The sequence below is a fragment of the Cupressus sempervirens genome, chromosome 2 (genome assembly GCF_028749045.1).
Source record: "Cupressus sempervirens isolate cs-2001-9-10 chromosome 2, ASM2874904v1, whole genome shotgun sequence".
Classification (NCBI taxonomy): domain Eukaryota; kingdom Viridiplantae; phylum Streptophyta; class Pinopsida; order Cupressales; family Cupressaceae; genus Cupressus; species Cupressus sempervirens.
Genome location: NC_143119.1, coordinates 630047551 through 630067614, shown reverse-complemented (window position 1 = coordinate 630067614; position 20064 = coordinate 630047551). Strand labels below are relative to the sequence as shown.

Genomic DNA, 20064 nt, shown 5'->3' with positions numbered 1-20064 from the left:
TGTAGATTGAATTGCAACATCATAAGTTTTTTAACACTCACGGAGATTAGCTTACTTCCAAAAATCCCTACACAGTCAAAATGGAACAGAATCAAAATGTCAATGCAGTTTGGCATTTTTCCAAAACTTACTTTCTTGTACTTGAATAATGGTTTCATGTTTTGGCCATTTTGCTAAATTCTTGTTGTAGTAGAGGGCTTTTCATGCGACATATTTAATAAATTTAGGTAAATTTATGTTAATCTTGTGTGTTTGAGCTCATTCAATATATGGTCAATGAGAGATGTTTTTTGGCTAATGAATTGAATAACATCCTTTCTTGGACCCTGAATCAGATAATAGAGTACTTGTTTCATCTATTCACTCAGTCTCGCACAAAAGGAGAAGCGATGAAAACTTTCAAGTCTTCCTATGATATAATCAAATAGCATCGATGACTCATATAAGTTGCCCTTTGATATGTCTCCCAAAATTGTATAGGAGAAGAAACAAGATGCTGTTACAGTCAATGTTCATTACTTAAAGGTTTTGAAGGTAAATCTCTACAAAGCCCTGTAATTTTTTTCTTGTATTATCGAGTTCTTTATGAAGTACATGTTGAATTATATCAAATTTCTCTCAGGATTGAGAGTTTTTTGTAGAGTCTCTACTAGTACCCAAGCATCATGAATGTGTCTTATATTTTTTGTGTGTTAATCTATTGAAAGCCGTTACCATCGAGGAGCTACAAGGCTGGCAATTTTTAATAAGTCCACAAATTTAATGACATTCCTTTTGGTTCTTAGATTTGTTTGTAGCATGTTCAAATGTATTTGGGTAGTTGTGTCTTCCTTTTGTATTTCTGAAAGAGAAGGAAGAAGTAAGAATTTGAAAATGCACCAAAATGGATGGACGACATACTTTCTTTAGAAGAATAACAAATCTTACAAAGAATAGGAAAATAAATATTTTGTAATCACCATTGCCAGTTGCCTGGGTATGTCATTGAAAGATCCTTGATTGTCAAGAATGGAAAATTCTGGAATGCCAGGATGTCGGTGGACTGCGCATGCTCCACCAGGATCACGATTGGAGGCTGCAGATCATGTTTATAGCTGGTGATTGTGAAGGCACATTAAATTACTTCCTATCCATATTAAATACGTGTCCATACACTTGTCTTGCATTAGATTTTCACCCTATTTTACTTTTGCCCAAATTTTTGAAACCCCGACAAAATTTGAATTGACCAATCAGGAAATGAGAAAAATGGTTGAAAATCTAATATTTAAATAAAAGCACCAAAAACCTTAGGATTGAACTTTTATTAGGATGCCTAAAATTAATACAACGAGCATCTGGGAACATTAGTTCCTTGCCTAGCAGAGACTAACAAACTTTATCACATAACTCTTATACCTTTTTTTTGAATAATAAGATATCTTACTACTACTCTAAATCTTTCTTTGATCTTATTCCTTAAGTGAGATAAAAGGCAACATAAATTTAGAACATCTTTCTTTAATCTTATCCCTTAAGCGAGATAAAAGGCAACATAAATTTAGAACATTTGTTTTTAAGAAACTAATTAAAAAAAGAAGTAAACTAATTAATTTACATTAGCAAGTAATCCTTAGGGAGTGGTTGAATAGCTATGGATAGGTACCAAACTTTCCCACAAGGCTGAAAAACCAGGGCAATCCAATATTTGATCCATTTAGGGGATAAAAACAAACGAGTATTTGTTGACTAGACCTTAAGTCCTTGTGGGAACCATTAGAAACTTCCACGCACCCTAATCCATCTTAAGAATTGCCGCATGGAGGATGCGTTTTCTATTAATAATTGAAAAAAAAAACGTGTTTTGCTATATAAGTAACCAAAACAAGGTATTCGTATTATGGTTGTACCCTTCTTGGATTATTATTTAGTCCGTTATCCTGGTTGATTGTTCACAGATTTGGGCTTGAATTTGTTCTGGTTTGTGCTATTCTGATCTCTGAATTGGGTTTTGTTTTTGCAATTGTCAGCCATGGCCCAAATCCAAAATACGTATACAGCAAGGGGTTCTTGGTTTGAGGGCAACTTTTATAATAGGGCTGATCATTTTGGCAGGAGATTTGAGGACGTGGGTAGTAATGGCCCTCCTCCCAAGAGAAGAAGAGATGCCCATTTTCGGAATTCCTATTCTGTTCTTCCTTTTGTACTCAGAACAGAGGACGAAAGCCTTTGTATGCCTTCTTTGATAGACGATACTAATAATAATAGCAATAAGTTTAGGGTTGGTGATGAGGAAGCGAGTTGCAGCGAAGGATCTGATTCGGATTGTTATTATACAAGGGAGGTCATTGAGAGATTGTCACCTTCAAGGAGAGATGGGATTGATTTGCAAAAGGAGACGTTACTGAGATGTTCCTATGTGGCTTTTCTTCAAACATTGGGAGCGCGTTTGCAGTTGTAAGCATCTCTGTTTTAAATTTAAAAATTCGTCATTTTTAAATTATGTTGTTGGGGAGTTTAATACCTGATCTATTTATCAACGATCCATGTACTTAAATTGTCATTCCACAGCCAGCGCAAATTTTCTTGAATTTTTCCTTATGCTCTTTGGTTTATGCTATAAAGTCTGATTTATTTTGCCTTAATTCTGTAGTTTTCTATAAATTTAGTGGATTAACTGGATACCTAGGTCAGGGTTTCCTTGATTGTAAAGATCATGCCATTGACTACGTCACGACGCTCAAAATTTTTCTAAGGTCTATGTTAAACCCTATTTCCAGTCCATTTGTTTAGAATCTTCACCATGGGTGAGTCTTTTAATTTCATTTAGAAAGAAAGTTTCTTTTGTATTATTTTTGAGCTGGTGATTATAGGGGCGCCATAATCGGACCAGAAATTTTGACTTTCGTGGTGTCTGCGCATCTGTTTCTTGATCGATTTAGTCTGGCTGCAAGGTGTTTAGTGTAATTGATTTTTATATGCATATTTTTGTTTCTGGGCTGGTGAGACACAAACTTCAGAAATCATACTTTTCCGTTATTATGGTCGAGTTTGAAGACTTACTATCAAAGAAAGTTGTTGGCGATGGCTGCTCGCAGGATGGCAGTGGCTAGATCTCGGGTTTAAATCTATCGAAGGCAGAATTACATTTCAACTTAAAATAGTAAATCTTAATATTTTGTTCTGTATTTAAAGGACATGATATCGTAGGTTGCCTATTTGGGTGTTGATTACGTTAGAAGACATCCTCGCATAGGTTGAGTTTGTGCAAAGATTTTTAAACTCTAAATGTTTAAAGGTGTTTTAGAATATTGCATTCTTTACATTCGGACGGTTTTCTTTTATTTGCTAAACACTCTATACGTTTTTTGTCAATAAGGGTTTTCCACTTCTATCCCTTTGGTTATATGGCTTAATTTAGCAATCATAGAATTTTTGTAGCTAAGTCTAGCGCTTCGAACTTCATTAGTATATTTTTTGTTTTTATTGCTAGCACTATTACCGAGAATCTTCCCATTGAAATTATTGGGCCTTTTCCAAAGCCCCTTCACAGGCTAGGGTTTTTCTGGAGGCTGGATTGGTTCTCCTGTTAATAGTTTTCCTCCTTCCAATAGTGTGCATATGGCCAATAGTTCTTTGATTAATGATGTTCACCACTTACGTGAGTGCTGAACAACTTATGATTATGTATTGCTGCCTTTGTCTTTATGTATGCACTGTTATGATTGTTTAGGTTGGTATGGTTGTAATCTGAGGTCCTAACTGCCCATGCCCTTCTATGCTTAGGTACATTGCTTATGATTCCGATAAAAGATTATGGAGTTTGACTTTATGCATCTATAGGAGCAAACACTCTGTGTAAATTTCGTGATTAGGAGCTTTGTATGGTGTATAATTTTGATGGCATTTAAAAGTTTCCACTTGCAAACATATATCATGTTTTCATTTATAAAAATATTATCTTGTTGTCTGAAGTCTCTGAACCATAACTATCTTGTAGAGTATTTGAAATATTTTAACTTTCGAAGTCTGATTTGAGATTGTTTTTGTGGTATTGTAGCATCTGAAATATGTATATGTAAAGCTGATTCCAGGCTGCCTTTGTGGTATTGGAATACGTGATTGATTTGTTTTTCTGAATTTTCAAGAATACGTGATTGATTTGTTTTTCTGAATTTTCTGTTTTTCTGTTTTTATTAATAGAATCGCCAATAAATTCGTTTTTCAAAGATTTTTCGAGAATTAACTTATCAATTTTTATTATTATTGCAATCTATCTCTTATAAATGTCTTATACCAAATGCACTATCAGTCCATTGCTCATCTCCATATGATCTTTCTGTCTGTCTGTCTTGTAGGCTTTTTCATTTTGATATCTAACATTAGTTTCTCTTGTAATAAGTTAGATATTTCTCAGGATATCTTCTCTCATGGGTTTGATTTATAGGTCTGTCTCAAACAGATTGGTTTCTGCACATATAGTAGGGTTGGCTTAGATAGATATTATCAGATGCTAGGATTTGCATTTCCTCGAGACTTATCTAACTTGTATCCTTCTTGCAGGCCGCAGACAACAATTGCAACTGCAATTGTGCTTTGCCATCGATTTTTCTTTCGGCGTTCACATGCTTCCCATGACAGATTTGTGAGTAATACTTTGATGCAAAGTGTTTTTCTGTTTTATCTGCAGTTATTTTGCCAGACACTATATGGAGGTTGATATCTGATTGTTGTAGGCCTTAAATACTTATAATGACAGGTTTTTTCTGTCATCTGTTTGATATTTCTATTAGCCTGAAGCCATTAATGACATTTTCGACTTGTTGTTTCTTATTATAGAATTGGAAATGTGGCTTTACACTGAAATATCGGTTATGATTCTTTGCTGACGGGTCTTGCGTTTGCTTGGTCCTGTAGTCAGATTTAATCATGTAGTTATTCATTCTTTGCCTTTTCCCTTTCACCTTTAAATTTTGGCTGCTGTGAAATGCTTTTGCTATTTCAAAACAATACATCATAGAAGGTGAGTAATACATGGGAAATATTTCCTTAAGCACATGCTTGTTTCAGGGCAGGATAGAAACTATCGGAAAAATCCAGGGAAATTGATGAAATCATTAAGCCTGTATGATGGAAAACTGAGTTTATTGAGGAATCTCTCCAGTTTTTTACTGAACCAATGTTAATCAAAAAGGATTTAATATTAGTTAAAGATTGCTCATGCTCATAAATAGATAGCCCCTCTGATTTTCCTTTCTTTCTTGATGTGCCTTTATAATGAGGAAGTTAATTAAATCAATTAAATGGCTTAAAAGATCAACCAAATGAAGAATACAATGCTATGCAATTGCTAGCCCAAAAGAAGGTTTTTACAGGAGCCAATCTTCTCAGCATGTTTGTACTTTGCTAAAGGTTTTTGCAGCAAATAGAACTTGGCAATCCTGGTGGTCACGTTTCATAAAGTTGAAGTTATCTCTTTTTTGACTACTGGTATTCCCATTTTCCAAAAAAAAATGGTTTAAATCTCTGTGCAAACAACCTCCAATTTTATGGTTTTGATATTTGGTTATATTTAAATAATAACTGGGTTCTAATTGTCATTCGGGAAATCCCTTTGATTGCCTAATCCCAATCATGTGTCCAGTTGGCAGTGCTGTGCCAGCCACTCTACTAATTTGTCATTTTTGTTATTTAAATAACAACCGGACTCTAATTGTCATCAACTGGCAGCAGTGTGCCAGCCATTCCACTAATTTGTCATCATCAATCCATGAAGCATTTACTTAAACCTTCTCATCGAGGTATTCATTTTAGCCAGTCCACTAATTTCTCATCGTCAATACATAAACTGTTCACTTAAGCCTTCTTATTGAGGCTAATGGGTGTACTCAAACCTTGTTTGAGAAAATTTTAGACATCAGACAACTGAAACATACCATTCATTTTGTTTTAGAGGCGGTTCTTGCTTTTTTTGTTTGAAAAATAAAGGTAAGATCTTTCAACATAGAAAGTAGAGAAGAAAAAATGGTACTTGCTTTTTTTTGTTCGAAAAATAAAGGTTAGATCTTTAACATAGAAAGTAGAGAAGGAAAAATTGTCCTCCTGACTGTCTCTAGAGATATGGCTAGGGAATTTTTCTATTTCAGAACATCAGTGCATATTAATGTGTTTGTTTTATTTGTGAACACTCTGCAATTAATGTAATGTTTATTGCAGAATTGGGATGGTACCTAATCTCATTCACTGGTTTGTCACAGTTAATTGCAACAGCTTCCCTTTTCTTAGCTGCAAAGTCCGAAGAGACTGCCCGTCCTCTCAACAATGTTCTTGTAATGTCATATCAAATTTATCATGAGCAGGATCTAGCGAGTTTCAACTATCGACTTCCAAGGGTTAGATTCTCCTCCTATGTCTTTGGCTATTTTGATTTATCTTGTTCATTTTGGATTTGGATTGTTGTGTCCAATCCACAAGTAAGGAAAATATGCATGAAGTGCAATGCTTCTTTCGAAGGAAGCCATGCGATAAATTAAATTGTAATTATACATATGGTGATAAATTATGCTACAAATTAAAAATTTGTTTCTTCACTGATGTGCTCTTTTGCTTATATTAGAATTTTGTTATACTTGAACACTTATCTGGAAACTGAATGTGTGGACATCTCTAATCCTTCTTGCAGGATTGGTTTGAACAATACAAGCAATGTGTTCTTGAGGCTGAACATATGTTGTTGACTGCATTGGATTTTGAGCTCACAGTACAGCATCCCTATAGTCCTCTTATGTCAGTTCTGAGCAAGATTGGACTTGCTCATACAACATTACTAAATTTGGCATGGAATTTCGTTAATGAGGGGTATGCATGCTAATTAACTATACTTTTAAAGTTTGTAAATTTTAATTAACTTATTATGAACTACTACCTTTGCTCTAGCAAAGGCTTATACTTGCAAGCAAGAGTAACGAAGAGTTATGTGCAGTAACAGAACCATTTTCAGAAATTTCTGTTAGTTGAGCTTTTTTTATCCAATAAAAATAAGGTTGGACATTTTGGTTGTATACTTATGACGGTGCAATTTTTGGATAACCTTGATATCTTACTCTCTTCTGGCTTCATGTAATATGTGGAGTAAGTAGTTTTCATAGTTTTTGTGCATAATAAAACTAGTTCTATCAATCCTCTTATTCTTACTGGTTGCTCATGTGTATATTCTCATTTACATGTTCAATGCATTCAAGAACACGCAAATCCCAATCATGATCATATGGCTGATAAGTTGACCTTCATTATATTTGGTTTTTGTGTGAAAAAGGGGACTCCATTATGCTAATTATTTAATATTGGGTATGACTAAATAGTAAATACTAATAAGGTTGCAGGCCTTATATATGACCGACAACTGTATATCTATTTTACAGATGAAATCCACTTATTCAAGAGAAATGGAAGGGATAAAATTCAGTTATTTATGAGAACATGGAAGGACTATTGTGCATTTGAAATGTCCCAAACTCAAGTAATCTCCTATGTAATGTTGCTCTTTTAGGGGGTTCTACAATGTGACAAACAAATACCGAAGAGTCTTGTTATTTGAAATGTGTTATAGTAGTCTCTATCAGATTTGGGCAGTGGAGCTTTTAGACAAAGCAGAGGGTGCTATCTATAATAACTAATGAACGGGCTTCTTTTAAGTTGAAGCAATAAAGATGTGTGAGGATGACTTCTGAATATCCATTTATTGACAGAGCATCTATGGACTGCTGCGAATTAGAATTATGCAGTTCAGGTGATTATATATGTTGTCAAGATTGCATTTTCGCAGATTGTGAGAGTTGGAGATTTCCTAACGAAAATGGAAGAACTCTTCTATTATGAGATTAAACGCTGAGCATGGGAAACATAAGATGAGAGGAGGTAAAGTTGCCAAATAATCGCAAAATGGACCTTGATCATGGTTGAACTAGAGAAAATTATGCCGAAAGGAAAAATGGGAAATACTAAACTGATCTATTTACAGTAACAATTATTTACCATTTAGAAACTTCATTAGAGGTTTGTCATAATGAAGGTCAACACCTTTGGATAAGGCATTTCTTGATTCATGTTACTCTTGCTTTTTTTGAAGCCCTATTAAGCATTGTAAAGCTGTTCTTTGTTGGGCTCATCTTTTAATTAATGGACAAGCTTAACCACATATACATTATAATTTTTTTTATGTAATCTGTTTGTATATTCTTCAGTACTAGTTATTTTTTAGTCAAATTATAAATGAGGGAGTCTATGTCTTTATTTTCTCTGCATGTAATAGCCTACAGGCTTTTTTGTAAAATTTATTTCCTCTTATTTTAAGTAAAATTGTCTCTGAGTCTTCTATTGTTGGATGGCAATCCAATTGCAGGCTTTCTCAAGAGTTAGCAGATCGAAAGTAGCTATTACTTAGCTGGCGAATGCATTTATTCTCCAAACATTCCTTTCGGAGTTCGTTACAATGATGTTCTTACATTGCAATTTGAACATTACAGAGGAGTTAAGAGGGACTCATGTGAGCTGTGTTAGCTGAGACTAATAAATATTTGTACAATGCATGCTTAATGTGGTCAACAATGCAGGGTTTGGACGTTGGATTGTAGACAGTAATTCTAACAACAATGGGTGCAGATTTCTATATTGTTTTCTTTTCACTGAGATTGACCAGATCTTTTGAAGGCTTTCATTCTCTAAGTGCATTTATCTCTGGTAAGTCGTCAGCATAAGTCCTAGAACCCCCATAGGTTGGGAGATGCTAAATTTTTATGTGCATTAATGTTTGGGTTGCTGGGGCATATTTTTTGCATTAATGGGTAGGTATGTGTGTGGTCAAATCCAGAAGCTAGCGTTTTCAGTGTTCACACATCCAGCTTCAAGGAAGTCATTTGTTTCCATTCTGCCTAACATTGTCTTGAAGCATTATCTGTTTTTCTTTGCAGTAGTATTTTCTCAGGGAAGTAACTTGGAGTGGGCTTGGTTTACCCCTCTTCTGTTTTTATTGCTTCAATAAATAGCTTCAGTTTTCAACGTGCCATGTCTAACTTTCTTAAATGGCATGTCTTCAACAGTTTATAGTAGAGACCGTCACATTGTCATTTGAATGGCTTTTTTGAGCTGTATTTGGGGGATTATTAAGGGGACCAAAAATCCTCATATATGGTATATCCTAAGGAAGAAATATGTTTGGCATTCATATCACAGATAAGAAGAATGCCTGATTTGACATTGATTTACAGGAAATGATGTTTTTGGCTCTTTATAGTACATGTTCTTAAAAATCTTATCCAGTCAAATACTGTGCTGATATTGGTCCTTCAATTTACCTTCTCATAGGTCTTCTTAATTTATTCAACTGTGGAAAATTTCCCATGCATGTTTCCCATGGAAAGGCTGAGACAAGTCATTTTTTGGGATTTTAACATTGTAATTTTTTGAATTTTGATATTGAGTTTGGGTCCTAATTTTCCCTTTTTATTGTTTTGTGTGAAATCATTTTTCTCTTTTTTCCTATTGAATATTTCACTATTCTTTCCAATTTTAGAGTGGTTTTAATTGCAATATGTCAGATTGCAATGTTCTTCTGGTATCAATTGTATAGATTGATTAGTCTCCAATGTTTTAACTTTTCATTAATCCTTCACTTTATTATGGGTCCAGTAGAGGGACCCAAAACGTAGGAGATATTCTCTTTTTCATATTCTGATAAAGATACTCTTCTACTTTCAGATGGCCTTAATAAGATAATTTGGGATTAACGGTGATCCCATTTCCACATCTATATTTCGGATATGGACGTTTACATGTAGACTACATTGAATGTGCTGGGTATTTTTTTGCTTACAATATTTTGAAGTTGGTATTCTTATTGTTCCCTACCTTGATTAAATATTATGTCATTAGTGGACACAAGCCATCACATGAAGGAGTTTAGTTTATTCTTATTCTGATTTAGTATTAAGAAAAGTTTCAAGGTGCTTTAAATGCCTCTCATGGATCATGTGTTCTGGATGCTTGAGATGGATGCACCCATGGTATCGTCTAGAATTTGGGTATAGCTAACTCCATAGCACCGTAAATGTGTGTTAGGAATGATGGGATGATCTGTCTTTCAGTACTTTAATGTTCTACTTATTGAAGAGTTAATTCTTGAGGGGCTGTGGAAACAATTATAAATTATGCATAAAAGAAATCTCTTATCGTGAAAATGATAAACAAAGGGAGCTCTAATAGTATTTTCTCTATGAAGGTCATGAGATTTGGAGTTTAATGCTGGTGAACTCACCAATGCATTCTCAACTATAACTGAATGAATCAACTCAAATAAGGAAAGATGTTGTACATCAAGCAGATGAAAAATAGACTGGACAATACCGGAAGTAATCTTTGTTTTACAGACTTGAAGTTATGAAAAAATGGTCTTGTAATGGGAGCTTTCGAAGTACTTATACCATATTTTGTCTAAAAGGTGACAGTTTTACACTATTTAGTTCAACAGCAATTTCAATAAATGGCTGGCAGGATGGACCCAGTAGATTATCTTGTGGATCAGACATGCATCAGAAGATGGAAATAGATGGGAAGATATCAATTTCCTAAATTAGGATCCCGATCTTCTACAGGAACTCAACATCTTAATGCTACTGAATTTACACACGCATCTTTGAGTATGGATGGAAGGATGAATGCATACGAGGAAATATGTTTTGTGTACAAACAAGATTCACAATGTGGACTTTAGTACATCATGATGCCGACTTAAGTCTTGAAAAATTAATAGAAGACAGTAGATGCTATTTACACATTGGTCTTCCGACTTCATTATCTGTTATTATTCTAACCTTCTTATAAATGTTTTTTGCATGATAACATTTGCCTGAAGTACGATCATTAGAGGTATTAAGTAGCTTTGCTGGTTATTCAGTATCCGAGGCCCAAAGCGAAAGTGGGAAAATCATCAGGATTGATGCAAATCAGGATCTTGAACAGGTAAGTATCTATTATCGATTACCGTACAAATTGGAATGAGTCTAATGCCTAGAATTAAAATATGATGTTTTATTTTGAAGTCTACATAGACACCAGTTTTCCCTAGGCAAATCTGAACTGCAGACATACCGTAATTTGTATTACATTTTTCATAGGTAAAGCACAACCAATGAAAACAAGGTATCTTGATGTGCCTTATGGCTTTGTTTAATCGATTCAGAAATTAAAGTATCTGGCTTGATAATGACAGATCTCACATCATGATATAATAGCTAAAATGAAATTAGAAGCATGATTATTGAAAATAAGTGCCTTCCACAGAGAAGGCCTCTTCTATCCTGACTGATAGTAATATGGCTGCCACGGGACACACTGAGATATGTCAAACTTACTATCCACTTTTTAAGATAGGTTAAATGATTTGTACAGAAGTCCTTGAAAGGGCAGATGAATGTGGATATTGCTTGGTCTGGTAGAGCTAAGGGTTTGCCATCTTATCTAACTGGCGATGAGGTATGAGCTAGATCTGGAAGAAAAATAATTATAACTGTTGATACTGACCCATTAAGAGCTTGAATCATTTATTGGTCTAGTTTTCAGATCCTGCCTTGCCATTTTGCGTTAATAGATGGCGATGTTTGTTGTTTATCTTGGCCTGAACTTTGTTACAGACGTGACATTGCTGATCTCTGAGATGCATTTCTTGCTTTGTTACAGACGTGACATCTCTCTTTTGAAATTTCTAATACTTATTTATCTTCAAATACCTATCATTTTTAACCCTTGAAATTTTCTTTCATAACAGAATGTCCTTTTGAGTTCCATTAGTTTTTTTATAATCTGTGGACTTAGTATAATTTGCCAAATGCCTCTGTTTTTTTACGTTTTGTCCCTTTTTAAATGTTTACTTTGGTATCTCGTCATGTTTATGGAAAAATGATGCCAATACAGTACTGGCTGCCTTTTGGTTTGCTGATTTTATTTTCGTTTTTTATTTCGTCGTCATGCTTTTCTAGTCTAGAAATTATGTTACTTCTGCTGTGGTTTATTGAATTGTTTTTTAAAACAATTTTCGTGTTTGTCTTCTTCTACCACCATATAGTTTGTGAGATATATCCATCTCTTGTCCATGTGGTGCCAAGTAGCTGATGATAAGTAATTTGAAGGGTTGGCAGTTCCATTTTTAGGGTCAATCTCCAGTTGTTTTGGTTTTGTCTTGTGAGCAATTAGATGTCCCTTGCTCGATGCTAGTAAAGATGCATTTTCAAGTTGGCTGTCATTATCTCATTTTGATCTTGTGTGGCTGCGATAATCTACATCATAATTTCAGTAAGGCTCAGGATAGTCATGACAATTTTAATGTGCTGGAAGGAATTAGATTGGGTTGAGCATTTAGACCTCAATGAGGCATCTCTTGCGAGAGAGAGCCACTTAGTTCGAACACCAACAAAGGAATCAAGGCTAATCTCTGGTAGTTACATTAGGGTGCTGCAATGGATGGACTCGAGAAATGTGATGCACTCATATGCGCTTTTTTAAAGACTTTAGTTGACCTTCATGCTTCATCTATGAAGCACTTCATGTATGGCCATAATGGCAGGACTGCTTTAAGCAGATTCCTGTTGATTCTTGAACAATTTGCGTCTATATTGTGCAGTTTTTACAAAAGCTATGGGCTAAATTTTTCCACATGCAAACCCACTCCAAAGGCCTACTTATTTAAAACTTGATATTGTAAAAAACGTAAGACTTTTGAAAACATGCAAGCGGCATATTGGAACTTAAAAAAAGAAGAAGAAAACGACCTAAATTTGGAGAAAAATACTTAAATAGAATGTCACCTTAAAGGCGCTACCTTACAGTTTGGGAGGAGGGGACGAGGCATGCGGACAGTAAAAGATGGTGGAGGAGAGCCAAAGCAGTAGCGACAATTAGTGATGTTTGCTTAGCTACATGTGGCTTGGAACTTCATAAACAAGACGAAGATCTGGCTGTCTGATCATATTCATTGTTCTTCACATAGGTGGGTGATAAATTTTAATCATAAATGGAATTCTGGTTATAGTAAATTCATAGCATGTAGAGAAATCATGGTTTCTGGCTTTCATTTGTCTTGATTTTCTAACATGTTTTTTATGCTTCTGCTGATAATGATAAAGATGATGCTAAATCGGTAGCGTGCAATAACTCTCTCATTGTCCTATGTTTCTAGATGTTTATAAAGCGCATCGGGCATAAATAAATGTGGCTTGAAAATTGTGCAGGCTTCGTGGTTCCTTGTCTCTTCAATTTAAGCCTCAGCATATTGCTGCCGGTGCTGTCTCACTTGCTGCAAATGTCCTGAATTTTGATCTTTCTACGGCACCAAGTGTTTGGCAAGAATTTCAAGTAACGTCGACTATAATTCAAGGTTAATACTTATTTCAAGTCTTTAATTTTATTAACACGATGCACCCTCATGTTTGTTCAGCATGTTTTGAACTACTTGTTGGACTGTTCAACTTTTGTTCTTGATAGTTACATTTTTCACTAACCTGATTTTATTTTTGCAGATGTTGTTAAACAATTGACAGAACTCTCGTGATTGCGCATTAAAACACCATGCTTGCTGGATCTCATTAGAAACAGGTAGTTGCTTGTCTTGTAGAAGCAGATAGCTGCTTGTAGTGCACACCGGATCGTTAAAAATCTCCGAGTGCATAATTTCTGGCAGGTCAAACATATTCATGAAATTGCCCGTAAGAGAAATTATACATGAAGTTGTCATTACTACAGTAGAGATGCACATGACTGCAAGATTCGGGGATCATGTTAAATCTTTTTCGGACAAAGATCCTAATATATATACCAAGCTGATGTATGTTCAGTAGTGATTCGTATTAATTCTGTTTCTTTTTTTGCAGTAACATCTGTAACATCTGTTAAATTCTTTGGTTTCTGAATTACATAGCACAGTGATGCTATGAATGGTATCTTAGGTTCTAAAGCAATGGTATTAAATGGACGCAATTTGTATTGGATGGTTACATTTGACTCGAACAATGAAATGTTTAATTCTCTGACCAAGACGATTGCCAAGTGTAGTTAAAATGTGGAATAGATTGGAGTAAAAGGGGGTTTCCCCACCAATCTAATCAGTTATTTGAGTAGTGGTTTTTGTTTTTGGAAGATTGAAGCGAGCAACAAATCCTCTCCGATCGCATGTAGTGTTTATGAACATATAGTTTAAATCTTTCCAATTTAAAAATTTCTTTCTTCCGGTTTATATAAAGGAAAGAAATGATCATTTAAAATAAAATCTGAAAAGAATGTTAATATATCAAGATATTATATTATAGAACAAAATCGACTATCATATAATTATTCTTTGCAGATCTAGTTTACTTTTGTTTCGAGAAGCTTAAGAGATTGGGGAATTTGATTACTATTATGCATGTATACAGATATTTTTGAAACTAGGGGACCACGGTCATTTCATGGTCATTACAAACTAAGGTATGGTTATCACTATATTCTATATTTTTGGGCAATTACAGGATCATGATTGGAACCATGGATCATGGTTGGTATATTTATCCGATAGGCTTTCCCTTTGGAGTTCACTCCAACCGGAATTTGTCTCATACCGGCAAATAATCGTTGATCGTCGGCAAACCGTTTCCCAATTGTGGTTTCCAGGATGATCCACACACAATCTTGGATGTCAGAGTCACATCAAGTCTACGTTTACTATATCACATCATCGATTAAAGTCTTCCACGTACAATATTTTTCTGCTCCTCCCCACCTTATTTCTAAGCAGCATTACACTTATGGTTGATTGGACAAATCTTGTTGCAGATCATAAACTTTATCTTGTGCATTCCCCTTCGTCCCGTCCATTGGAAATGGCCATCCCTTTGCAGAAGCTGTTTGTGTGTGTCTGGTTGTCATTTGGGTTTTTATTGCTTTCATACACTCTCCATGCCCTTCTCTTTGTCGTTGATTAACGCCCAACGAATGTCTTTTCCATGAATCTGAAGCGCTCTTCAGCGTCAAAGCTGCTTTGAATGACTCCCAGGGATATTTAAGCTCGTGGGTGAACGAAACAGACTGCTGCAGCACGTGGAACGACATATCCTGCAACAATCACACAAACCACATTGTCTCTCTTAATGTATCAGTTGGCTACAATCAAGGTGTGATCTCTCAAGAGCCTGGACACAATGGGCACATAAACCAATCTTATCTTTCAAAAATGAAATGTCTGAGATCATGGTTTCTGATAACCCAATTTATCGATATGATCTGGGAATGAGATATACTAAACTAATTGAATGCTAGCGGGCTTTAAAATGCCCATTCTTTCCTTCTAGTAGTCCATACGCTTAATTACTGTGGCTGTTGCAGCCATGCATACTTTTTTTTTCCCTATTCCTTTTAACTTCTCATTGCTAAACACTACCCAAACAATCTAAGTACTTGCGGAAATACAAAAACTAGGTTTAGAAGATAGGAAAGGAAAAATTCAATCCACAGAGTATATTTGTTCGGTTTCTAAGTATTTCGGCAATGAGTGCTCAACCAGTGCGAAATGGCAGTAAAATGAAAAAGAAGTAATATTAGCTTATATTAAATTTTGTTAATATTTTTATTTTTATTTTGGAACCAAGTGATTTGAATTGCAAGCCAAATTATCTATTTGAGAACTTAGAGAATTAATAGTTTTTTGATTTTAAAACAAGTGATTTGATTTTCAAACAAAATGATTTATTTGAGAACTAAGCGATTTAGAATGGGGACATGCTAATCTTCAGATCAAATGCACTAAAGCCAATAAAGTCAATTTTTTTTTTTTCTGTTCTTCTAGATTCATAAAAACATGATTTTTTTCCATTTCTTTGTTGTTTTTGACTACAAACTATGTAGTTCATAAAGAAAAAATGTTGAAATTTTTAGAAAAATTCAAAATGTTTTTGATTTTTTGAAAAATAGTCAACTATACAGTTTGTAGGGAGATAGTTCTTTAAAATGGTTAGTTTTAGAATAAGGTCAATTAAATTGTCTATTTTGTTGCCCTCTCCAATTAGTTTTGATTGGAAGCTAAGGTTATAGAATAGTAGTAATTATATAGTTAATATTTTATGTATAAATATTTTATAATTATAAATTTAATTGTTATAATTAGATTATTTGTACAGATGTTCTAATAGTTGTGTACGGTTGGATCAATAAAGTTGCACAATTCTTTTAACTATTATTTTTCTCATTCTTTTAACTACTATTTTTCTCATCTTCTTGTCATATGTATGAACTAATATTGACACACTTGTTAAAATTTTAGTGTCATTTTGATTGGTGAAATGCAATGAATAAATGTAGAGGAATATTGAACAAGATTGCTTCCCTTATCATTTAAAATTTTTCCCTACTTGATCTACAACTTATTGTTTGACATCTTTCTACTCTTTATCATTACTAATAATAAATTTGCAATGGTTGAGCATGAGAGAGGACTTTGCACCTTAATTTCATACAATATTTTTAGAAAAAATTACAATATGTATAATTTCTAGAATGCTAAATTAGTGTACTATGTTGGGTATAAACTTGAATAAATTTATTGATAAAGCTTTATGATCGAGATTCTTATTTATTGAAAATTTCAAATCTACTTGGACCAAATACTTTTGATGTTTGAATTGTCACTTTTCCTTCCATCTGATCTTCTAGATAATATTGGTAAAAAAACAATGTTGAATTTTAGTAAATAGCACAAATTTTGAAGCACAAAGACTTAATATGGATTCTCTAATTTAGACTTAGTTAAGTTCAGCGTCTTTTAATGCTAATTCACATTGAATTTTGAACATTTTAATTATACAACTAATAAAATATAGTTTTTTTTCCTGATAAACCCAAGGCTAATAAAATTGGGTGTGAAGTAGCTTTGGTCTAGCACCAACTTCAAGCTCATTGATTTTTTGACCCTAATTGAGTGAAGTAACATTGTGAAGGGTTCTCCACTTTTAGTCATTACTAAAATTGTATTCAATTATGTGCCATTTGGTTATGTGAAGTCAATGAAGAAAGAGAAGTTTCTAATTTACTTTTTCATCTTAGGGATTTGAGTAAAAATTCTCAAATGTAATATTAAATAAATTATTTTTTTATTCGAATGAAGAGACCTTCACAATGGATATAGATTCACTATTAGGCTGGTAAAAATAATAATGGTTATCTTGTCTTAGATATTTTTGTGTGTTTGATATGCAATCTTATCATTTTGAGAAAGGAGTGGTTATATTTTAGTCTTTGTGAGATAAATGGGCTCAGAGTGAAGCAGATGCCCATCTTTGTTTACATCTACACATTTATTTCAAGTAGTAGGGGTCACAATGTCCACATCCTATATCGACAAAAAATAATTAATTAGATTTTTCTCCATCTTTCAAGAGTCTATTTCAATAATAAGCATACAATGTAGTTTGAGGTCATAGAAAATCAATACCCTGGTGAAAAGGACAATTTTAGGTGTCAAAGAAGGTATACACCTTTCTTCTATGAACATTGGTCTAGAACACACATTTCCTCTTATAAATATACAAGAGGAAAACCTTTTCATTTAATTTTGTTTCCTATCTTTAAGGTATAAGTGATACAATTTTATCATTTTACACTATTATATTAACTTGTATATGCCCTTATTGCATGTGCATCACAAATCTCTTTCTAATTAAAAAAAAAAAAAAAAATCAGATTGTTCAATGTTCCCTTTTTAAAAGATCGTATGATAAACTAAAATTATAAATTGTATGATAAACTAAAATTATAAGGTCATACATCTTGTATGTGGATGAACCTATATCGACTTCAAGGCTATTAGAAATACATCAGTGACAATAGTTCATTAAGCTTTTATTTTATAATGATTAGTATTTAATTTAATAGAATAAATGATATTATCTTTCAACTCTTGAAAGCTATTGGGCATGGGATCAATTTTGGTATGCATTGATTGGTTTTAATATTGATCTTGTGTTCCTTATTGATTTTTCATTTTATATTTAGAATATTTCGTCAGACTAAGAGAATGAGTTGTATACTCACTTTTAAAGTAATAATTGTTAAATTGTTCTGTTTCTTCAATTCATGAAAAATATTCACTTTTGAATTATAACATTTCACCTTTTGAAATAGAAAAGATTTGTAATTAGGAATAAAACATTTTTTTCCCATGTATTTTAGTTTAGTGCTTTTTTAGGACCTACAAAATCCACGAACTCTATTTGACGCTACTATTTAGTAGAATTCTTTATATAATTTTATCATGCAAAAGTTCAATTATACTTTCACATTAAATAGCTATCAGTGTACCTCTTGCACCTTTTTTGGGTGCAAGTGCTAGTTATGTTTATGTGAGCATAATTATGGTTGCATATGATCTTAGTATTTGGAATTAGGAATTATGGTTGCATACATTCTTATTATTCTGAATTAGGGGATTATGGATGGGCTCTCTTTAAGGGTCCTTTTGATTTGTGGAATTTAAATAGTCCAATCTATTGTTTTTACACTCTTTAAAAAACAAAACAAAATTTTGATTTTCAATTTCTACTTTTTAAAGGAAGTTGGAAAACCTGGTTTTGAGGCAAAATTGGAAGTTCCGTATGCTAATTCCATTTTGCAAATTTTGAAACAAACGCACAAATTTTTAAATCCGAATTTTAAAAAAGCCAATTCCTGTCATCTTCCACAAACCAAACAGACCCTAAGTGTTCTACCTATCTGCACTGTTCTGCATATCTATAAATCTGACCATGGCTAGTATTTGGACTGTCCAGATAATATGTATCCTAGTCTAAGTTGGTGCTTTCAACTTCCCGAACATATTATATATACGCTTTCGCAAATCCACGTGTTTTGGATCATGGCTGGTGTTTTTGAGTGTTCTGTAAATCCGTGTTTTCTTATTGCTGATATGATCTTATATCCTTTCTTAATCCACGCGTTCATGTTAAGGACCATGGCTGTGCGTGTTCAGTATACACACTTGCCTTACAAATCGTTATATTCTTATTTACTCGGATTTGTAAGGGACCGGAAAATGTATCTTTGGAAATCTATTCCTCAAAATTTTGTATAGCGCTTATTTGATTATGAATCCCAATTTTTTTAGTATAGCGCTTTTTTGATTTTGAACCACGAAATTTGATATTTCGGATGTTGGGACTCAGGATGGAGTTTAGCTGTTAAGTAAATTTTTTATTTCTTCTGTATGATCGTCAATAAGCTTTTGCTATTTTGCATTTTATAATTTTCCGTTGATATCTATGGCCACCAGTCGTATATTTTTCTCTTTTCCAGTCCCAATTTGACTAGTAATTTTGGAGTTCCACTAAGTTGGAGTAATTGATGAGTTTACAATGTCTAGCAAATTTAGTGGTCAATATTCACTGAGGAACGGTTCCAAAAGACCTGAGATTTCGGGCGTCGAAGTTTATCGCGTACTATATAATTATATATAACTCTCTTTATATTACGCTTTCATGGACTATACCACAAGTTGACAAATATGAATTGAAAACTACCTAGTAGACATTGACGTTGTTATATATATATAGTATGCTTTCATGGGCTATACCACAAGTTGACAAAACATGAATTGAAAACTACCCAGTAGAGATATACATTAACTGCATGTTAAGGCTGAAAAAAGTATGCCCAAAGGAAGCATAAAGTAACTTTAAAATGGTTTAAGAGATAAACTAGTTGACAAGTCAAACTGTGCAATCAAGGGAATAAATGGAATTCAATCAATGGGTAAACTGTGACTGCAATCAATAAATTATTGAGTTTAGAAATAGAGAAAATTTCAATCAATGTGTTCTGACATTATGAAAGTACAAATGGAATTCAATTAATTAATGAGCTTTGAAAAAGAGAAAATTTTCTTAGTTAATAAATGGGTTCTGTCATCGTGAAAGTATAAATGGAGTTCAATTAATTAATGAGCTTTGAAATAGAGAAAAATTTCTTAGTTAAATGGAATTCAATCAATGGGTTCTGTCATTATGAAAGTGTAAATGG

At 33.7% G+C, this 20064-nt stretch overlaps 1 protein-coding gene across 2 annotated transcripts; it reads left to right on the top strand.

Moving 5' to 3' along the window:
- Positions 1–1665: 1665 nt before the first annotated feature.
- LOC149574945 (cyclin-T1-3-like) lies at positions 1666–14061 on the top strand. Of its 2 annotated transcripts, XR_016360111.1 has the most exons (7): positions 1863–2436; positions 4543–4624; positions 6237–6371; positions 6662–6837; positions 8381–13018; positions 13260–13405; positions 13548–14061. XR_016360111.1 is itself a non-coding variant. In XM_089814790.1 (6 exons), exons 1-6 carry the CDS (start codon positions 2012–2014, stop codon positions 13577–13579), a joined length of 996 nt encoding a protein of 331 aa, XP_089670916.1. In that variant the 5' UTR covers positions 1666–2011; the 3' UTR covers positions 13580–14061. The 2 variants fall into 2 exon arrangements, 1 of the variants encoding a protein (XP_089670916.1); XM_089814790.1 differs by lacking the exon at positions 8381–13018 and having other exon boundaries at positions 1666–2436.
- The last annotated feature ends 6003 nt before the right edge of the window (positions 14062–20064 follow it).